Below are 22,919 nucleotides of genomic sequence, written 5' to 3'. Positions count from 1 at the left end.
CCTGGAACTTGATTGCCAGGGAAGTATATTGAATTGAATTGATTATTTAGACAATTTGTTAATTCGGCAATAATAACTATACAAATATAGAAATAAGCGACATGTCACAAGATGTGTATGTCAGAATAGTATGAAAAATGTAAATTGAATACAATTTATCAGCGTACTTTTTTTTCTGAATATATGTGGGATTCGAACCTACCACTAATCAATCAGCCATTATTGGATTAATGGCGTCCGCTCCTTTCCGCTGGCCGTCGCTGTAAATTAGGAGGAATTTTGCATAAGTTCTCGCGTATGGCATGGTATATGATTTGTTAATGGCCGGGTAAGTGTAATCGTTTATTCACCAGTCTAATGATAAAGCAATGACTTCGTTGAAATAAATGTGTATGCGCTTAAAAGTTCGTAAGTTTTTGAAACTATTTTGATGGGTGCCATATTTCAGATTTCTTTCATCGATCTCTCGCGGCCCAGAAAAAAATTTAAAAAATGTCGGTCTGTTAATGTAGGGAGTTGTCTCAGTTGTGTCAGTTTCTTGTGTGTAAGATAACGTTAGATGTTCTGATAGTAAAACAAATCCACTATTAACAAAGAAGAATCAGTCAATATAGTGTCATTATATTCTCAAATCTGATTTATGATTTGAAATGATTTTGATCTGTCAGTTAGTACGTAAACCAGCTTTATCTTGACCCATGTATTGAATCTGTTCATTTAAACTAGTCTGTATAGACTGACAGCTGCACGTGGATATGTTATGCCCCCTGGTGTCCTACACTACCCAATAGTCTAGTCCTGTCCCATGGTTGAACTGTTATTGAATTTATGAAAAAATCTAATATTGTGTAATAGAATCATGAATCATCCCAGCAGACCCAGGCAGCAATACTTTCTGTCATACTACGTTGAGTAATAGTGTCCCAATTAGATAAAAGATTTATTCACATGACCTTGAATATTTAGATCATCGTCATCACATTTTTATGCTTCATTAAAGCTTTAATTATCAAATATTGCGCATTTTGTTTATAAGCTTTCATAATTGATTGTTTTTTATTCTATTACATTTCTAGGTGTCATTAATGTTTGCTGCCTTCGAGTTCAACTCTAGTGGCTTAATATTGACCTCATCAACTGGACGCCTTTTAGTTTGAATTCTAATTGGATATTTAGTCATTTGTTGATGGATTCTTTAAATTATTAATTGGATTTTATAAGATACAACCTAATAGTGAGCATAGGCATTATTTAAATGTCAGCTGTGACTAACTGCAGGAAATGTCGTAAAGGCAGAATTTCAGGAATCATAAGATCTCAACAGTTATAATATTAACCGCCTTCTGGGTTTAATAACGATTTAATCAGTCGACTAGAATTTCGCCGTGAAGAATAAAAATGGCAGGAAAGGATGATTTTCAAAAGCGTTTGCAGTTTGTTGAAGCGCAAGTACGCGACCAGGCTTCTGAAATGCACGTCGATGGACTTATCGTAAGCATCAAATTTCATTTCTCAACCTGTGTTTATATGTAACATTCATGAATTATCTATTGAAATCTTTGTTTATTTTGAATTATAGGACAGCATTATAGCTTTAGTTGAAGACTGCAGATTTCCAGCGATACGCCGTAATAAGAATGTTGAAAACTTCTTAGCCAGATGTAAGTTAGAAAATATCCCATTTCTAGTATCTAGGTCAATTCATTGTGTTTTTAGGAGATCAATTGATTTTTGATTTTTTGGTTTAATATTCTAGACGAACGTCCGGCTCAAATCTTGAATAATACAAGATTGAAAGTGGATGATTTCGCGATGCTGAAAGTGATCGGCAGAGGAGCGTTCGGAGAAGTTCATTTGGTAAGTATTCGCGATCTTTGTCGTGCGGATATCGCTTTGATTTCCGATGAAATCTTCGTAATTTCATATAATTGATCATTCCTCATCATTTCTAGGTGAGGCATAAAGCCACGAAACAGGTTTACGCGATGAAACTGCTGAGCAAATTTGAGATGGTAAGTCGGCTTATCATTCTTTATGCCTTACAGACATAAGTTCAGCGCAAAAATACTTCTCATTTCATTTCTTGCGGTTTCCTGATAATCACAAACCGAACTACGATGCATATCATCATTTCTTATATCTAATAACATCATCAGTAACTGTCTGATTATAGCTGCAACAACTCGCTGTATTTTCCCCTTAAATTCCCAGTTGTATTCATTACGTTTATATGATATTTTATTTCTCTTGTGTGTTAAATAACTTGCCGTCGAAAATGTCATAAATGCATCCGAAGAGAGGCCTTTAATTACTCATAAAATTGGCCTTTTGCATTCGCAATATACAATGTAGTTAGCAGTTGTTCATCTTAACTCAGTTAATGTAGATTTCTCGTGAAAGACTAAATGTATTTGTAAGTGACCGTGTCGGCTTGTGTATATACATACACATGTATAAATGACCGTAAAGAACCTGAGCACACATTGAACTATTATATAGTGAATCACTTCTACTTGTTGTCCAATGTGAGCAAATACGTGTGTAGTCTCTTCTCTATCGGTGTAATACAATGTTTAATTTGATCATGTCTTGGTTAAATGCGGGGGGGTCAGTCTATATGAAATTGCTTCATATTTAAGTCTTAACCAATTACAACACAAATATACATTATCAGGATATTGGTATACAATGTATATGGAATCGAGCTGCTTTGACTTTTACATAACACCTTTTAGGGTGGAACCTAAAAAAACCAGTAACAGTTAGCGGCGTTGTATCTGTTGCTATGCATCGTTGAATATTTCTGGTGTGTGGCGTGTATATAATAACAGATATTGGAAAATGAAACCGAATCGATTATAGACGATCATTCATCTCTAGCTGGCGTTCATAGCAAATATTTGATGAACTCTGAATTTATGAAACAGGGACCTATTTTAGTCCGGGCATTAAATCAAAGTTCACCTCGAACAGGGCCTGGTTTTCACGAATCATTGTCCAAGGACGACTGATTACTGGTACTTCAATGATTGAAATTAGTATTGATTCGTTTTGTGAAACAGTTCCAGGGATCTTTAAACACCTACTTGTTGTTCTAAACCATATGCTGAGAAAAACAAAAAAAAAAATTAAAAATGAGTTTCACTGACATTTTGGATTGATTACTTCAGAGTAGAAGAATTTTCTCAATAAATCCCGACGTTAGTGATCTATCATTGAAACTGATTTTCTAGTTGTTGTTCGTTGAGATATTGTGGGTTTTTTTATATATATACATGCACTACATAGACAGCGAACTAGTCTGAATTGATTTCCACGTGGTAATAACTGAAAAATTCCTCGCAAAATAACTGACTTTTTTTCCCGGCTAAAAATGTGGTTGTTCCTGTTTCGTGTATTTCTAGATAAAGCGATCCGATTCGGCTTTCTTCTGGGAAGAAAGAGAAATAATGGCTAACGCAAACAGTGAATGGATAGTTCAGGTAGATATCTATCGTCTATTTTATTACTAGATGCTTTTCGAGGTCATTCTTGTGCATGAAATTTCGATTATTAAAACATTTTTTTTTTTTTTTGCAGCTACATTTTTCGTTTCAAGATACGAAATCGCTTTACATGGTGATGGATTATATGCCAGGGGGCGATCTAGTCAATTTGATGGGTAATTACGATATACCCGAGAAGTGGGCTCGATTCTATTGCGCCGAGGTCGTGCTCGCGTTGGATGCCATTCATTCCATGAATTTCATTCACCGGTGAGAGAAACAAAAACATGCTGCAATAATAATAACAACACTGTGTGCATCTTCCGTAAATAAAACAAACGTGTTCACATCTGTAACGTAATAGAAACTACAGTATCTCAACTGCTCTACAACCTAGAAAACTGTGATAGTTTATGTTTAGTTGAGTTCAGTAAATCAGTGTATAAATGATTTATTTCAGCGATGTTAAACCGGACAACATGCTGATTGATGGCTCGGGACATTTGAAATTGGCTGATTTCGGTACTTGTATGAGAATGGACAAGGTTTGTATGATATCCAAGGTCAAGGTTGGACCTGAAAATTCGAATGGGTAATTAATTTGAAAAGGGCACATTTGGCGAAAATTTAGCTGAACTGAAAATTTAGGACAGAAAGGAGCTTTTCTGGCTCTTATCGCAGCCCATTTGGATTATTTTTCGTCTTTTAAAATTGTCTTAGTAAAAAATAATTTTCCAGACTTTTTGAAGGGCACATTGGAATTTTGAAGGGGGTGGATCAGTCCACCATTGATATCTGACAGTCCACCATTGATATCTGACAGTCCACCACTGATATCTGAATCCTCTCCACTCTCTCCACTCTCCCCTTCCATCGTTGTGTGTACTTGAAATCGATTGCGCAGTGCTCTATTTTATGAGGCGTTTCAGCCTTCTAACCGCTGCGTGATTTATCATTATGAATACCCATTTCTTTGACCGTAATAAAAGCATTAATGTTTGCGTTTCATTTCTGTCGGCAGAACCGATCCCAGGCTTCTTTTGCGCTGGTAATTTGTATAATGATGTACAATGATAATGGGGCTGCTGTGTTCTCAGGTGGAACTAGCTGCCGTCGTGTATACTCACACACAATACGATTCATATTGATTACCTTTGATAAGTGACTGTAAAAAATATAGAACTCAGTCAAGAATGAAATCTATGCATATGGCCAGGTCACGGAAATCTGGTTTATGTCTTCAGTAAGAAACTGATTGTTTAACCCTTTCTAAGCCACTTATTTACCTGTTCCTCTCATTTATCTCAAACGAATAGGGTATTTAATAGATATATCGATATGTATGGAACTTAGACCGATCTATTGAGATGGTATTTTATCAACATAAGTATTTAATCTCTGACTTCATTTCAAGAATACTTTTATGTCATTTGCATTTCATCTATTTTCATGTAAATTTTTTGGGAATAAATTAATCGTTAGAATATAGTTTCAGTGAATTATTTATTTCAGGATGGAATGGTCACGTCTGATACTGCTGTTGGTACTCCAGATTATATATCACCGGAGGTGCTGAAATCACAAGGTGGAAATGGTTATTACGGTCGTGAATGTGATTGGTGGTCAGTCGGGGTTGTTTTATATGAGATGTTAGTCGGTAAGAGATGATGCATTTTCATTTTTTGTTAATTGAGCCTTCATTAATCAGCAGTCAAAAATGATGAACCCAATCTCTCCTCATCTGGGTTCTCTGATAGCCAGATTCCTGTTACTGTTAGCAAACTTGTAAATAACTCGCCCCAAAATGATAATGAGAATATCGTAATGTTTAATATTTACAGGTGAAACACCTTTTTACGCCGATTCACTCGTCGGTACTTACGGAAAGATTATGGATCACAAGAACTCGTTGGCATTTCCTGATGATATTGAAATTTCATCGAAAGCGAAAGCTCTTATCTGTGCATTTTTAACAGATCGGTTAGTAATCTGATTCATACACATCAATCGTCAAATGTTTTTCGAGTGGATTTTCTATATTACCCTTCGACTATGTTTCTTTTGATAATGATATTTGTTGTGAAATTTTAGAATGGAGAGGTTAGGTCAGCACGGTATCGAAGAAATTAAATCTCACCCATTTTTCAAAAATGACCAGTGGGATTGGTCTAATATCCGACAGTGTAAGTACTATACGGACACATAGCTATATGATAGAATATCCCACAATAAGAATGAAGAATAGAGTCCGCTTAATGTTTCCTTGACCTAAAAGATTATTTCAATGTTTTGATTTCATCCTGATGGTCACTTCAGGAATTCTTCAGTATAAATCCTATGTATTCCTGAAGGTAACGATTAGGATAGTAAAAAACTGCTAGCTCGAGGAAATATTTTGGACTCTATTTTTGAGAACAGTTTAAATGAGTATCTATCTTGTTTTTAGGTGTGCCACCGGTCGTCCCGGAACTAACCGGAGATGACGACACGAGTAATTTTGAACCGATCGACAAAGACGACGGTTTCGATGAAACTTTCGCTCAACCGAAAGCATTCGCCGGAAATCATTTACCGTTCATCGGTTTCACGTATAACCGAGATCACAAGTGAGTTTTCACTTCATTTCTACTCATTAATCACAACATCTTCTCTCTATATTTTAGTGAAATATTACCGTTCGTTTAGATATTTGCACATTCGTTGTTTTACTTAAATACAGTTACTCTCTGTTAACTTTTATTGAATGATTTTTGTCAAAAGAAATTTTGTTTTATTGATCTACCTCAGCGGGGTTCGATCTTGGTGGCGTAGCGCAAAAACTCTTCCTTCTGGTAGACCTAGCCATTCCGGCATCGGAATATGAAAATCAATGCCATCAGTTCGAACCCCTGCCTGGGAGTATGTACCTTATCTAAAACATATAAGCACTGGGAAAATTTTCTATAAATTGTATATTTTATGTGAATGTTATGCGCATTTATAGCCTGATTTACACTTATAGAATTTTTAAGTTACGTACATTTTTTATTATCTTTTAGTATCTTAGAAAATTCAGCCGGCCGAGACCAGGTAAGTTTGGAGACGTTACTGTTCCTCAGTCTCTCCGTATAATATTCTACTCAACACAAGTAATGCTTGATATATTTTTGTTTTGTTTGTGACTGACAGGTTGACGTAAGTCAGCTTTTAGTAGTTGGGATAGGTTACATCGCATTATTATATCTACTTCACTTCCCTACTACCTTATCATCTAGAAGCAAAACTCAATAGAATAAGCCAACTGATTTTCCCTATTGGATCGTGTGATTTTTGAAATATGACTAATTAACAATGACGAATGATAGAGGTTGGGAATATGTAAATTTTACTTGAAAAATAATGTTTTAAGTAATTTTATGATGTACGAATTATAAGCTAGATTCGGTTTATTTTCATACGGTGAAGGATTACGTGATTATTCTGAACAGTTTGCTTTTTACCCGCTTAAAAACATCATACATCAATGATTCAGTTATATGACATTTATTTAGACCATTATTTATATATAATGGATGAAGAATAGAACTTACTAAACCCAAATATAAAAACTCAATATTCATTATGTACTCACGCTACATAGGTTAACACCGAGATATAATTGTTTTGAGTATTTTATGGGATCTCTGTTTGGATGTATCTTTCATTGTGTTCTATTTATTGTTTCAGGGAGTAAATTTAACGAACTCACAAGTGGTAAGTTCACTCACTCTGATAGCTTTGAAAATAAAAACGTACCCGGTAATTAGAAAATTTTTTACATTGTTATTTATCGTGAATTTCAGCCGAATGATGTGTCTGCGAAACTGAAACAGTTAGAGGGGCAAATGAACGAAGAGAGATCATCGCGACAAGATATCGAACATAAATATGCGTAAGTTTTATGCGATTATTGGAAAATGTTTGTTTGAATCTGCTTTCAATAATCCATTATCCATTTTCTTCTAATTACAGAAAAGCGATCAAGGATTTTGAGCGTTTGAGTCATGATGAAGCCGCCTTGAGACAAGAGAATTCCGAGTATCAGAAGACCATAGCTCTGATTAAACACGATATGAAAGAGGTAAGATAGATCCTAATACTTCTTTTTCTTTTACTCTTCTCTGTTGTTGCTAGCAGTAGCAACCTTTTGGCCTTCGCTTGTACCTCATAAGAGAACTTTCTAAATCTAAATCTATTATAATAATTTTGATCACCCTGGACTATGTACTTATCAAATATCTAAAATCTTGATATCATGCTTTGTTATGAAATAAATCAAAATCAGAAACGAAATTGTAATTGAATTATACAAATATAGTATTTTAAATGAAAGTTTAGCAGATGGTGATGGTCTATTTTGATGTTGTTTCAACAGGTGCAAAGAAAATATGAAATCGAACTTGAAAATCGACGCATGAAAGAAAAAGTGCTGCAAGAAATGGAATATCAGTTGGTACAAGAAAGAGAGGCTCGTAAACACCAGGCGAGCGGAACAGAACAGGTCAATCATCGCGTAAATCAACTGGAAAAACAGATCGCCGATCTGAAAGATAATCTACGCGTGGAGCTCGATAACTGTAATAAATACAAGAAAATGTACGGAGAGTTACAGCAGGTCAGTTTCATCATATTCTTCTTTTTCTTATCAGTTCTATTCCTTCATCCGGTTGAGGATTTTCAGAACTGTCGGTTGAAAGACTTAAGTTGTTAGATCAGTGAGTCAGGAAATACTGACACTGATATCCTGGCCAAATAGCACGGTTTCACTGGGATTTGAACCCACCACCTCTGAGTTCCAATCCACCAAGCCAAGATGATTAAACTAATTACAATATTTCATTTATCCCATCATCATGTATATATGACTTGTCTATATAATTGTATTGTAGAGATATAATCATATGGACCAAGGCTACAATGATCTACATAGCAAATATAATGAAATTACAAATGAGAAAATGGCATTGGAGAAAGATATTCTAATGCTGCAGTCAACGCTTGAACAGGAAAGGCGTATCGGCTCGCAGAAAGTAGAGCAAATCAATGAATTGGAACGTAAGTGCATTCGTCGTTGATTAACGCGTTTGATGCCAATTACAAAATATCTCGTAGTTCTGGTTCAGCCATCGTTCCTTATTTGCTGGCTATATGAACAAACTCTGTTTCATTCTCAATGCTCATTGGTCATCTATGAGATAACTTGTAGTTGAAACTGTGAAAATATGATGGCAGCGAACGCGAGAACTTCAGTAAGTGGTTCATAATTTACCGACAATTTGGTATAATTTCTGTGGTTGTTTTTGTAGGAAATGGACGAACTTTAGAATCGGAACTGATGCGAATCAAAGAACGGGAAAGTGCCGTACAACGCGAGAAACAGGAATTACAACAAAGTATTATCACTATAGAGAAAGTAAGTTCGAATGATAGCATTTACCAGTGAGATGTGAAATAGGTCGAAAAACACTGCACTACGATTTCTTGCGCGTCTTTTTTCAGGCCAAAAATAAACTAGATTACGAAATGAAAACACAGTTGATGAAGATGGATCAGGAAGCTCGCGCTCACAAAGAAACCGTTGACAGGTTTAACCAAGACAAGAAACATATACTCATGTCGACTGAGGAGGCAAATATGGAAGCAATTAGAGGTGATATATGTCCAATTATTAATCTTCTTGTTCATTTATTCAAGAAATATGTTACTAAATCTTGTTTTGTGTGTTTTCGTTCTGTTTAGAAATCCAAAGTAAATTGGACCTTGAAAAACTGGAACGTCAGAAGGTCGAACAGCAATTACTGGATTTAGAAAAAAGAGAAAAGGAATTTCTGGTAGATATTAACGAATTACAACAGTCTAAAGCTGGTGCTAAAGCAGACCTTGACGCCGAAAGACAAAAGGTATCGTAGACCTAGGTCTAAATAATTACTGACATTTCGTTTGTCAATGGTGCGAGGGAATCTAAAAATATTCCACTTAATGTTTCATAGACGAAAGAGCTGAGTCTTCACGTTGATCAGGAGAGTCAGAAGAGAGTGTCGTTACAGCACGAACTGCAAGTCTATCAACAACAAATCAGCGCTACAAAAACTGCCGAAAAACAGTTAAACAAAGAAGTGACAGAATTGAAAGAAGAAAAAAGACGATTAGTTCAACAAATCAAGAAAATAAGGGAGTAAGTTTTCTAGTGAATTATTCAAAGCCTTAATGAAGGTTTTCTTTGTTTTTAAGTGTTGATTTATATTTGTTTTCAGTGAAATGAATAATACAGATTTACAGATGAAGGAATTACAAGATCAGCTAGAAGCAGAACAGTATTTCTCTGTAAGTTTTAATTGCGATGAAAACTTAAATGTATAATATATAACTAGTTATCCAATTACTTATAAATTGTGTGGTGCTCGGTTTCAGACGCTGTATAAAACTCAAGTGAAAGAATTACAAGAAGAAGTCGATGAAAAGACAAAGATTTTCCAAGAACTGGATAACGAACATAAGAATCTTACACAAGAGAGGTATGTGTCATAAATACTATGATGCTGTTAGAAGGAGGGCGGTACTGGTGTTAGAAAATACTGGAATATGATGTTCGGATTTTTCTTATGGACCTACTCATAGATAATCAATCGAAATAATCTGATATCTCCAACGGCCAGAGACATAAACTTCGATCCAATTTCTAATGTTTTGTTGAAGGATCTGTGAGTTTTCTGTCGCAATGTTTACAGGGAGCACATCGTGTATTCGATACGGCATGTTGTCAGTATGATGCAACAAGCTGAACATCTTCATCTGTTAAGGTTGGCATCAGTGGTGGCACTGTGCTCTATCACTACTTCTACAGTTTGTTGATATTATCGAGACACTCCTTTGTATATTGTACTTGTAATACGCATATGTTAATGTGGGGAGGAACGCATAGAATTCTTGCTGTAAATGACATAGTGCCACCGGATTAGAGTTTCTGCAAATTGCGCATTCAATTCGTTATTTACATTTACCCTATTAACAGTTGATTTGTATGGCAATAGTTGCCGTTCGTTAGTTATTTTAAAACAGTTTAGTGCTTGTATTTATGGCCCACCCTCTAGAATTGAAAAAAAGCTGCTTTGATATGAAATGTAATGTTTGAAAATGTTTCCAAGATTTTTGTATGAAAATTGACGAAGCATGAAGAATTGAAGTTGAGTAATCGCATGTGAAAATGTTGGCAGTTTTCCCTAGAAGTTTTTTCCATTGAATTCTACTCCACTTTTTATGTGCAGTCAAACCCACTTTTTCTGGATCAGTTTCATTCGGATTTTGATCGAACCTAGATATCATTTGCGGTCCTTCTATACATAAATGTATGTAAAATACAATGTTTAATTCTGATTTCTCGTGAACCCGGATTAATTTCATTGGTCCCAAGTGATCCGAATTAAGCGAGTTCTACTGCATTTTAATTTTATAAGCTTTGCGTAGTTCTTAATATAGAATGCTGTTACTTTAAAATATCACTGCATACAGTAAAAATGTAACAAATGATGATTTCCTATTTCTTCAGAGATTCCGTGTTAGCGCAACTACAGTTAGCGCTTGCAAAAGCTGATTCCGAACATTTATCACGATCGCTAGCAGAAGATTCATTGTCCGAGGTCGAGAAAGAGAAAACTATGTTAGAGTTAGAAGTTAAAGAGCTGATGTCTCGGCACAAAGCGGAATTGCATAAAAAAGAATCCGTAAACTCAAATGTGAGCAGTTTAAAAACTCATTGTTTTCTGCCTTATTTTGTCGGTTTCTAGTAAGATTCTCTTCTATCATTTGTTGCAGTTACAAACAGAGAATAGTCAAATGTCAAAACAAGTCGATCACTATAAACGTGAAATAGAGGAACTTCAGGGAAAACTTAATAAACAAAATAATGGTAAGAATAGTTCCGGCGATACTGTTTGTTTTCATACATTCCGAATAAATGAACACGTTTTCATACGTAATTTTTGCAGAACTGGAGAATATGAAGACAAGTAATACTGACTATGATAATGAGATTGAAATGTTACGTAAACAGTTGAATAACGAAAAAATGAAAAAGACCCAGGTGAGTAGTCCTATCATCTTTGAAGTGAAAGTTGCTTATTGATGTGACCCTATGAAGTTACACACATTACCGAATTCATATTACAGGCTGTGAATAAATTGGCAGAAATTATGGCGCGAAAAGATATTACATCTTCGAAGGGAATACGCAAAGCAAACAGCGCTGATTTACGCCGTAAAGAAAAAGAGTGCAATAAACTACAACAAGAACTGACACAAGTAAGTACAGCGTTTCTGAAATCAATGAATTAATTAACTCTCTTTCTTTACTTGTGTTGATAATTCTGACTTCCGTTTTAGGAGCGAGAGAAGTACAACAAGGCAATCGAGAAATACCAGAAAGATTACGCGTACAGCGAGCTTTTGTTAACCGAAGAATTGACGTCACGTTCGGCTTTAACGAGAGAACTCGACGCTAAAGAAAGTGAAATAGAACAATTACAACTACGTCTGTCGCTGTTACAAACTGACTCTCTGTCGGTTAATAGCGGCGATCTAGAATTAGAGGATGCTATTTCGGGTGAGTGCTCGGAATCCGGTTCATTTACAGTTCAACACTACAGAGTTAGATGCAGTCTACTGTAATTATTGGTTTCTTTTTAATGGTTTTCCATATTTTGTAATTCCCGTAGAGAAAAGATTGACCGGTTGGTTGTCCGTTCCGAACAAAGCGAATCTGAAACGTTTCGGTTGGAGGAAGCAGTACGTGGTCGTCAGCAGTCGTAAAATACTGTTCTACAACGATGAAAGGGATAAACAAAATGCTGATCCGGTGCTAGTCTTAGATATTGAGTAAGCCTTGAACATTCAGCGTTGCTTCCATCTACGAATAATTAACTTTACTCTCATTGATTTTCCTTCGCTCTGATTTCAGTAAATTATATCACGTACGTCCTGTAACTCAAGGTGATTGTTATCGTGCTGAGGCGAGGGATATTCCACGAATATTCCAGGTTAGTTTCGATCGAAGATCAAACTGATTGCAACTTATTCTAACTGCTGGTATCATGTGTTTTGATATTTTTTCTAATTTGCGTTGTTTTTCAGCTTCTCTACGCAACTGAAGGAGAGAATAAAAAACAAACCGATAACGCAGTTGCTTTACCTGCTGATGTAAGTACAAAAAAACTTGACTTTTCATCGAACTCTTGTTGCTTTTCATGCTATATGATATTTTATGTACGTATCTGGTTACAGGATAAAGCAGGAATGATAGAGCATAAAGGTCATGACATGGTAGTTATCCACTATAGAACTCCTACATCCTGTGAATCGTGTAATAAACCCTTATGGCATATGATTCACCCGCCTACTGCTCTTGAATGTCGGCGTAAGTATTTTCATCGATCTAAATCTAATTTGATACAATTATGAACATAATAAATCTAATTAGAACCATTAAGAGAAGTGACAGTGAAATAACGGGTACCAGCCGAGGATCGAACCCGGGTCTCAAGCGTGCTAACCGGTAGACCCGTAGAACTAGTCCGCCTGGCGTAACATAATCATTTTACTTGTATGATATTTTTCAGGATGTCACGTAAAAGTACATAAAGATCATTTAGACAGGAATGAAGAATTCATCAGCTATTGCAAAGGTATTTTATTCTAAACTCTTTTTCCCTCGTTGATTTCTTTAATTCGATGCTGGTTAAAACTGAGTTGTTTCTTTCAGTTAATCTGGATGTTCAAGCGTCGAAAGAAATGCTTCTGTTAGCGCCGACTCCCGACGAGCAGAAAATCTGGGTGAAAAGTCTGAGTAAACGAATATCACGTAAAGGAATAACTCATCAACCGAGCATGGACCGCGGTACCCCGACGTATGTATCGTATCACTAGATATTCATCTTTCGAGGATTAAAAAATGTACTCAAAACCTGATAAACACGGTTGTATAACACTGGTATAACACGGATTATTTGGTTACCATTCGTCGCATAATCCCAGCCATTTCATATTTTGATTTTTGATTTATAAGTGTTTTTCTATGGTTTGGTTTGAATGGTGGTGAAAGTTTGTGTACCGCCTGAGTTCTGGTTCCAGTTCCATAAGTGAAAGTAAAATTTGACTCGAAAGCGTTGGCAATGAACTGGTGTTACAGGGTCCATTTAGTGTAGTTAGTGTCATGGATAAATATTTACGTATGAAAACACCAAATTAACGATTTACCAAAATCAACAGTTTAATTTGATAGGATTTAAGAGGAGCCTAGTGTAATTGCAGTATATGTAAGTGATGCAGACGCTTCCTTAAAATATGAAATTTTCTCCTATAAAATTCCTTGAAAACACCTTATATCTAGGAATGACTGATCTGTAGAGACCCTGTATATCCAGGAATGACTGATCTGTAGAGACCCTGTATATCCAGGAATGACTGATCTGTACGGACCCTGTACATCCAGGAATGACTGATCTGTAGAGACCCTGTATATCCAGGAATGACATCTGTAGAGACCCTGTATATCCAGGAATGACTGATCTGTAGGTACCCTGTATATCCAGGAATGACTGATCTGTAGAGACCCTGTATATCTAGGAATGACTGATCTGTAGAGACCCTGTATATCCAGGAATGACTGATCTGTAGGTACCCTGTATATCCAGGAATGACTGATCTGTAGAGACCCTGTATATCTAGGAATGACTGATCTGTAGAGACCCTGTATATCCAGGAATGACTGATCTGTAGGGACCCTGTATATCCAGGAATGACTGATCTGTAGGTACCCTGTATATTCAGGAATGACTGATCTGTAGGGACCCTGTATATCCAGGAATGACTGATCTGTAGGTACCCTGTATATTCAGGAATGACTGGTCTGTAGGGACCTTGTATATTCAGGAATGACTGATCTGTAGGGACCCTGTATGTCCAGGAATGACTGATCTGTAGAGACCCTGTATATCCAGGAATGACTGATCTGTAGGGACCCTGTATGTCCAGGAATGACTGATCTGTAGAGACCCCGTATATCCAGGAATGACTGATCTGTAGGGACCCTGTATATCCAGGAATGACTGATCTGTAGAGACCCTGTATATCCAGGAATGACTGATCTGTAGGGACCCTGTATATCCAGGAATGACTGATCTGTAGGGATCCTGTATATCCAGGAATGACTGATCTGTAGGGACCCTGTATATCCAGGAATGACTGATCTGTAGAGACCCTGTATATCCAGGAATGACTGATCTGTAGGGATCCTGTATATCCAGGAATGACTGCTCTGTAGGGACCCAGTATGTCCAGGAATGACTGATCTGAACATTGTTACTCAAGAGTCAAAGTAAACCATTCACTACGGAACCGGTCGCTGTTTGATCATCATCTATATTCCATTTTATGGTGTGGTTTAAATTTTCAAAATGTTTTCCTATTTCAGGGGATTACGCGGTTCAAAGCCTTACGCTTCATTCGGTGTCAAATCTGCTGCTTCAAAGTCATCTACATTACCTCCGAATATGGTACCGAGGCAATAGTGCTGGAAATCATAATGCCAAAAACATTCGCTTTATTTCTTATAATCAACACAGAAAAATATTCACACAATCATCATTCGTTGTGAAAATCACTGTTTATTGTAATACAATCGCATCATCTACTCACAATCTTATTTTTCGAAGCTCGTGCTGATTTTCTCGAGGGCAGTTTCTACTGCTGTTTATAGATGAGAAATTTGTCGATTGATGTGATTGATTACTGATTTGCTGTATGATGGTAAACTGGTGCTCTTTTTGTCAACAATGCCTGGGCTGCTGGTCACACGTGCTTTCTGCTCTATTATAACATACGCATCTTTTCTCTCCTCTCTCTAGCTATATTTTTAGGGTTCAATATTTGATGCAAGTTAAGCGTGATTTTTATGTCAAAATTTAAATCCGAGGCCAAATTGTGAACCACTTTCCTGAGAATAATGCTCGAATGATTGTGGCGCTTGTAATTTCCTTTCAAATTGTAGATTCTAAAATGTTTCGCATGCCGGCTTGAATACCCTGTGGATATATATGAACTATATCACATATTGCCGAAAATCCAGCAGCCTTTTTAGCTTAGCTGTGTCGTACCACATGCCGGACTGACTGACTGACTGACATATTATATTAAGACATATAACTGTAAAATGTAAATATATAAATTTATATATAAAGTAAAACTAAGTATTATTATGATAATTAATGAATGTTTGGAATGTGCCTATTGATTATAAATTATTTAGTTGTATTCAGCTATTGATGTAGATGTTACGTGTACTGGTTACATGTATACGATTACACTGAGGAAATCCGGTGCGATGTTAATGTGCCTCGCCTACCTTGGAATCCATTGTAGGCTGCTACAGAAAATCGACTGGTCTGATATTTTGTTGTCAAAAATCTGTTGTCAAAATTCTACCCGTTTACAATTTTTGTGTGAATACTGTTTGAATGTTTTAACGATAGGAAAAATAATGAAGAGAATGTAATGAAAATACAAAATACCGAAGATTCCACTCACCGTGAAGTGGTCAAATGGTGGTGAAATTTTCTACTCTGTGTTTTGAGTCAAAATATGCTGAAAATTCCTACTTTTCACTGTTCAATCTAAACGGGATAACAGCAGAATCTATTATAGTTCAAGTTGTGTCTAATATTCGGTGCCATTATGATCAATGTTAGGCTTCTACTACTTAAAAAATTTACCTATTCTATGCACGTTCACTGAGTTTATTGATTGATATATTCAGAAAAAGAAAAATCATCTCGCCTAAAAGATGTTTTTAGTTAAGTATATAATGTTTAGCAGTGTTCTCAGTATTATAATATATTAGATAAAGAGAATTTGTTTGAGTCGACTTCTTATAGAAGAAGAAAACCAATTATTATTTTTCTTTCTAAGTTAGCGTGGATTTCGGTGAGATTGTTTAATAGAGTTTAATGTGTGATAGGTAGGCCTATAGATTGTGTTTAGATATTAATCAGACATTCGGTCCTGCCATACGAATACCCGAATATCTCGATCTGATCAACTTTCTTTTAAACCCTGAAAACTTTCCTTTTCAGATAGATCCCGTCTTAAAATATATCCAAGTAACTGTTTCTAATTTTTCCCACTTATATAATTCATGTATTGTGGCAGCTCGGATGCTGAGCGAATGCACATAAATATTATATTTGTAGCTTGAATGATTTTTAGATGTTTTATTCTGGTTTACAGTGGTATTTTGTAGGCCTCATGTTTGTAATTGTCCGCTGTAATTAACAAACAGTTAGTCTTCTGTGTGTATATGCAAAGTCTCAGGAACTGACTTTCTATCATAAATGAACGTGTTGTAAGTCTAGAAAATCTCATGAATTCGATGGTTTTTGTCGTAAACGTATTTGTCCACGTTAGAAGATTTTTCTCGTTAGTTTTTCTCTCACGATTGAAAAATAATGAATATTTATCACCGCAAAATTTCTCAATCCAGTGTAAAAAATTGCGTTGTTAAAAATAATCGCTGAAACTCATTTATTTGTCGATTCGAAAAAAAAAACCGACGACACATTTCATATTAACGGCTGATTTTTTGGATTTATAGAAAAACCGAATATTTTGATAACTTGAATGAACTGTAGATATTTTGTAATATTTGTAGCTGTCAGTGGCGTAGTTAAAACACATACAAACACTGTGATTTCTTCAGACAAAACCTGTGTACATTTATATAATTGCATTTTATCATACATAATAATACATTGTAATAAAGCTTCCAGACACTTCTAAAAAAAACCCGTTATCATTTTTATTCATTTCGAAGTTTTCGTCATTCCGGTTGTATTTCGGGCAATAGCAGAACAAATGAGGGCCGTAAAGCTGCGAAAGGAATGTACAAAGAAATAGTCTCGAGGAAGTGGGTTTATAGCTCCTTCCTAATAGTTTGAATGAACCAGAACCGAATTTCTCAATTTTGTCCTTCGATTTATCATTCAACCGCCGATCACACTACTGTATCTGTACTTCGATTTCCGATTTCAATATCAAACCCCCTGTTTCGATCCGGCAGGTGTGGTAGCTTTGTAAGGGACACCAAATCAAACGAAATCTACCAATCAAATAGATAACAGGGTGAATTCCTACTTAAAGAATAAAGATTTAAAAACTTAGTATAAAGATTGGATTATAGCTATGGGTAATTGAGTTTGCGGATCACAATATGTTGGTCTCCTTTGTAAAAGTGACATAAAAATTCCGAGGAATTACTTGGAGCGTATTTGACCTGACGTATTCAGTACCTGGAAAATCACGGTGACGAACCATGTACTATTTTAAGTTGGGAAATCTATTTAAGTATACGCATTTCACAAGACTCGGGGGACAAAGAACTAGAACAAAGAAATTCGACAAAAAGACTATATAAGAATATCCGACATACCGATATGCACCCATTCTATGACGGTAAAGACAAGAGTGAGAAGATATCCAAAAAATGATGAGAATTAGCCTTATCACATCGATCATACTGTTCGTATTCATGATCGGAGAGACGACTGGTAGATCAGTGCAAGGTAAGACCGAACTTTGGTACGACGGAAACAGTAAACTATAAAATTGTGGAATGTTTCTGAGTTTTTCACTTATTCCTTTTTATCAGGCGCTTTGCCCGATAAAACTACTTCAGGTAGGCTTACTGATAACTTGGCGCTATTCATGAGATTCATCGAGAAAATCGCCAGAGAGGGCAAACTAGAAAAGCAGGTTTACTTGAAACTTAAGTACATCATTGGCGAATTGCAGAAAGAAAATGCTTTGAATCAAAATAAGACGACGAAATATGACGATAGTACGTAATGATTGGCGTAGATGTTGCAATAGACAATATTAATCTGCAGTTTGTTTTCTTTGAAACTATAATATTATTTCTAAAATTCTAATTCATTATTCTAGAGTGTTATGCGGTAATCGTTGGTATTCCCGTGTTATTAGTTTTCGTAGTTGTTGGTATCGGTCTCGCCACTGCTGGAATGTAAGTTGCCCCTTTTTCAACCAGTTTCTCAAACATATTTGTAAATGCATTTCTATCTTTTAAGTACATGTATATCTACCTCCAGGCTCGGGAGAAAAATTAATCACGCACGAACTGAGGTCACAGAACAAGAGTTTTCAAATGAAGGTACGCGTGGAAATTTCAGGACAAATAGCAATGTTATTGCAAAAAAACATGTGGAAACGAGCTAATACGAATTCTTGTGCATTTTCATTTTCAAGATAAAATTATGGCGTTACCACCGTCATATTCTTCGCTTGCGATTGATCGTGCAGAATATACTACGCAGCAGACGAGAGAAGACATCGGAAGCCAAACTGAACAGACAAGTTCGGTAGAATGTTCCAGCCAATGCCAGGTTCGAACTACTGATGTCGGAGCTCAGTGTAATAACCGATATACAGTCGAATTGAGAGATTTTGGTGTGTAGCGTTTGACCACTGGCGGCGGATTTCAATTTCCAAGAACGATGAATTATTTTGTTGAAAGCATAAACTGTGTAAATATTCATATATAGGATGCGCCGCCGCGTCGCGTGGTTTCGTTGAAGATTAGACCGAGAATGAACTGCTGTAAATCGCGGAGATTTTTGCCGCATAAACCATCGTCGTTCTGGGGTTAATTTGTTGAATACTTTTTGAAATAAAAATGATCGAATGATAGCAAGTAAAATCGACGATAGAGAGTAACTTTGATTTTATGTAATTGATTAAAATCACGATTCCATACACACATATTTATATAGATATATAAATACAAAACGATTTGATTATCAAACGAAAACTGAGTATTGCAGAGCTTTCATTGTTTACTTATCATTCTTTGTTCGATAGCTGAATTTGTACGTCAGACTGTAGCGGGTTTTCCATACCTCCGACGAGAATATCCGTATCATCGGCGCGAGACGCTTGGTCGTTCTTATCGAATAATTCCGACACGCAAAAAGCCTGAAATACGCATTTAAACATACGAAGGTCTTGGCTCTAGTTAACATATATATATATATCTTACGGGTTAAAGCCGTAGCTGTTGGAATGATGTATACAAACCTTGCATGTAAAATCATCCATGAATATATACATATCTATTTTGTATACGAGAGAGTAATAAAAGCAATTGAGATACATGACAAAGTGAATGCAATTCATATAATGTTCTCTGATAGACCACAGGGATCAGTAAATCCTACAGAAATCCTTGAATCCTAATTTTGGCTGCAGGGTTCGGGGACCTTTTTGCGTGTGTCTTAAGTATCGATTTTGTGTCATAACTTATCATTTGAAGACAAGGACGGTTCCCAAACGTCTGTTCACAATTTGGGTATAAAGAACAGCGAATTGTGATGGATGGTACTGTTGAGGCGCGCCGACAGGGATAAGATTACCATCGCTCTTACCGTTAGGAGACTGAATAAGATGCCGAGTACGGAGCCGGAAAGAACGTCAGTCGGATGATGCTTGTAGTCAGAGATGCGAGATAACGCAGTGAAATATGCCAGCAATATAACTACACCTTGAAGAAGGTGTTTGGCCAACTTTGACCCGTTCCAAGTCATGCGACATTGTAGATAGATCTAAAACATCATTTCAAAACGTGTCTTAATTGTGGAAAAAATTCTGGACCATTATGATATATATTATATATACAACTCGAATTGTCATCGCAAACTCACCGCAAGGTACAACATACAATACCAAGAAAATGACGCGTGTCCGGACGGAAAAGACAACCTATAATGTGAAATAATTACTTTCAATCTTAATCCATTCACTTTACAAACAGTTTAAAGTGAGTAACCCTTTTCATATTAGATCAAGTCCAGATGGGGTAAATCTAATTTCAGTTCCACAGTGAAACCAATTTACCTCGCTTCTTTAATCGCTGCCGCATCGCCTCGACATATGTTCTCATCGATGACGTAGCGTTGCATATTGTTCAGTCCTGTGCAGTTTAGTTGGCTGTAATCGGGGTCGCAAACCGTCAAGAAATGCGGCCTCAGTCGACCGATGCTGTACTTTCCGATGCCATTAAATGTCTGACTGAGAGCCAAACCGAAGCCGAACACACCGGTATGTTTGTACCAGTTCCACAGGAAACTAGCTACTGGTACCGATCCTAATTGATATTTTGACGATCCCTGATTTCGTTTACGATCGTCCAAGTAGTGAAACAACTCGACGATGAAAATCTGCAAAAACGGTTGGCAAAAGATTTTGTAATTACTCTCAGGACCGATTCCCGAATTGGACACCTCTAGAATGCTCATCATTTTACTCGAACATGCAAGTGTCAAGCGAAACTGCTATCTAGTATACCAGATATCGTTCACTTTTCATTTTGATCTTAGATTTATTAATTGCAGCCTCCGTAGAGGCTTTGAAAAATTGCACAGTCGACCTTGCGGTCGCCAGTGCGGGGTATTGGGTATAGTTTTCAACTAGCAATAACCACGCCTCGGATAAACCTCATTGACTATGGTACCGCCACTGCGCAAAGCTGAACTATCAAACGGGGAGCGGGTTTATATCCTACTATGCAACTTGAAATCAAGACGGTGGTTCAAATCGCTTTGAATACCTGTTCAGAAATCGTCGTATAAACGTGAAAATGTATAGTCATTATAATACCGTATAATATTCAAGTTTTTATCGCTTAATGGCAAACATAGAAAATTGGAGCATAGCCAGCATTAGACAACAGGACTATATAATAAACTGAATATAATATTTCAGTTAATAAAAGCGTTTTAACGACAACGTTTCGAGCAGGTGGCGCCCTAGTAGGTTTTTATCACCCATAAACTTAACAGATAACGAATCAATTTGAAAAGTTGAAACATTTTCCACCTATTTCTTTTGTAGGCAATAAGGTATTTTCACCTCTTAGAATATGCTCTGTTAAGCTCAATGAACAGAAATTCGACGACAAATCAGCTTGAGCTTACCACTACAGCGGGTAAGAGAACCCCAACGCAAATACACAGGGTCCAAGGAACTGTCGATCCTTTGTAAGGGTGTTTCAACGATTCGTCATCGCAGTAAAACCCACGATGATAAGGTGGCATGTACTCTTTCATCAAAATATTCGGTAACGCCGCTGAAAAAGCAATATACAATGATAGATATTTTTCATATTCATGTAACGTCGTCGTATGAAAGATATCGAATATTGGCCGCCGAGATAAGAGTCTTATATCATCTAGATTAAAAACTTCATATGTATTTGAAATATATCCGAACTTATATGTATAAACCCCGGTGAGATATATAGCGGGCTAGATTACGCGTCGGTATCTTCAAATAGAGAAAGTACCATGTCAGTTATTTTCAAGAATACACGAATTGCTATATCGTCTTCGATGTTGCTACGATGATACAAAATCGAATATACACTTTCACTTTTTTTTCTCGTGAAGTTTGTAGATGATATGCCATAAATGTTTTCCCGTCCATTTCTGAATGAATTATTTGAAGAGTCATCCCTGTGAACACGGCCTTCTGTTCACGGTATCTATTTCTCTGGTCAAGATAGACACAAACCACACTTACCGATGACGAAGCAAACAACATCAGTCACGATGTACAACAACTTTCCACGCAAGGAACTCGGGGAAGGCATTTTTAAACCGACTCTTCATCCGTGTGAAGACGCCTTGTTCTTCGAGCGAGCTAGTGATAAGCATAGTCACGTGACCGATGTCTTATCGCTTATCTTCGCTTGCTTACCGTGTTCTTTTTTATCGATCGATGGAAATGCTCTGTTATCTAGCCAGTTAAAGACAACATAACTTTGATAAATGTTAAAACCTACCTAAAATAACGTAACGTTTTGTCTGAATTAGACTTATCAGTTTGGTCTTAAGCGGGTCATCTTTCCGATCAGGTCAAATTTCCACCAGGACATGTTGTAATCTATCATTTCTTGCTGCGGTTTCTCTAATACGTTAAAAAAACCAACGTCGTCAACCATATTTATCTAGGAACTGTTTTACAGCGTCCAAACCACGCAGTCGAAGCAACCTGTTACCTGACGGGACCTGTCGTTTAGAATGGCCGAATGGGTACTTCCGGAGTGTAAGCTCATAGTCAAACTACGATACGAACCTAGATAGAACAGAAACGCTTTATATTTGTATGTACATTTATTTTTACTCTAATAGCGATATCGACAACTGCGCCGTTTTATTTTATATCAAAGTGCTCTGAATATGAGACGAACTGAAACATAAGGAGTCATCATTAAGTTGAGTGTTAAAATCAACTCGAAAATGAACTAATTTCGATTCAGTAGTCTGATTAAACTCACAGTTGAAGATAGGTCATGATCATGCA

General features: G+C 36.5%; 3 protein-coding genes and 1 non-coding gene across 4 annotated transcripts; 2 read left to right on the top strand and 2 right to left on the bottom strand.

Annotated features, from left to right (window-relative positions):
• Nucleotides 1–225: 225 nt before the first annotated feature.
• Nucleotides 226–17,327, top strand: LOC141900818 (rho-associated protein kinase 2-like). The gene is made up of 36 exons (XM_074787868.1): nt 226–328; nt 1,077–1,491; nt 1,580–1,661; nt 1,757–1,857; nt 1,953–2,012; nt 3,405–3,482; nt 3,580–3,755; nt 3,946–4,030; nt 4,998–5,142; nt 5,327–5,465; nt 5,577–5,668; nt 5,932–6,091; nt 6,524–6,554; nt 7,191–7,217; nt 7,307–7,395; nt 7,476–7,584; nt 7,879–8,118; nt 8,393–8,558; nt 8,810–8,916; nt 9,003–9,153; nt 9,243–9,403; nt 9,494–9,678; nt 9,758–9,827; nt 9,915–10,018; nt 11,050–11,236; nt 11,316–11,409; nt 11,489–11,583; nt 11,670–11,801; nt 11,883–12,102; nt 12,215–12,374; nt 12,457–12,535; nt 12,630–12,695; nt 12,780–12,912; nt 13,115–13,180; nt 13,258–13,402; nt 14,968–17,327. Exons 2-36 carry the CDS (start codon nt 1,399–1,401, stop codon nt 15,062–15,064), a joined length of 4,125 nt encoding a protein of 1,374 aa, XP_074643969.1. The 5' UTR covers nt 226–328; nt 1,077–1,398; the 3' UTR covers nt 15,065–17,327.
• Nucleotides 17,328–17,938: 611 nt separating this feature from the next.
• On the top strand, nt 17,939–19,311 carry LOC141900144 (uncharacterized). The gene is made up of 5 exons (XM_074786910.1): nt 17,939–18,109; nt 18,196–18,384; nt 18,489–18,567; nt 18,653–18,714; nt 18,810–19,311. The coding sequence occupies exons 1-5, from the start codon at nt 18,031–18,033 to the stop codon at nt 19,016–19,018; spliced, it is 618 nt and encodes a 205-aa protein (XP_074643011.1). The 5' UTR covers nt 17,939–18,030; the 3' UTR covers nt 19,019–19,311.
• An 84-nt stretch (nt 19,312–19,395) lies between these two features.
• LOC141900143 (putative phosphatidate phosphatase) lies at nt 19,396–22,416 on the bottom strand. Its single transcript, XM_074786909.1, has 6 exons — nt 22,137–22,416; nt 21,533–21,684; nt 20,454–20,776; nt 20,261–20,318; nt 19,985–20,161; nt 19,396–19,535 (listed from the first exon to the last, which is right to left on the bottom strand). Exons 1-6 carry the CDS (start codon nt 22,204–22,206, stop codon nt 19,404–19,406), a joined length of 912 nt encoding a protein of 303 aa, XP_074643010.1. The 5' UTR covers nt 22,207–22,416; the 3' UTR covers nt 19,396–19,403.
• LOC141900909 (U4 spliceosomal RNA) lies at nt 20,951–21,086 on the bottom strand. Its single transcript, XR_012618795.1, has one exon. It is a non-coding gene; the product is annotated as a U4 spliceosomal RNA (small nuclear RNA).
• Nucleotides 22,417–22,919: the final 503 nt, after the last annotated feature.

This window comes from Tubulanus polymorphus, chromosome 2 (genome assembly GCF_964204645.1).
Source record: "Tubulanus polymorphus chromosome 2, tnTubPoly1.2, whole genome shotgun sequence".
In the NCBI taxonomy this organism is placed as follows: domain Eukaryota; kingdom Metazoa; phylum Nemertea; class Palaeonemertea; order Tubulaniformes; family Tubulanidae; genus Tubulanus; species Tubulanus polymorphus.
This window is presented reverse-complemented; position numbering and strand designations above follow the sequence as displayed.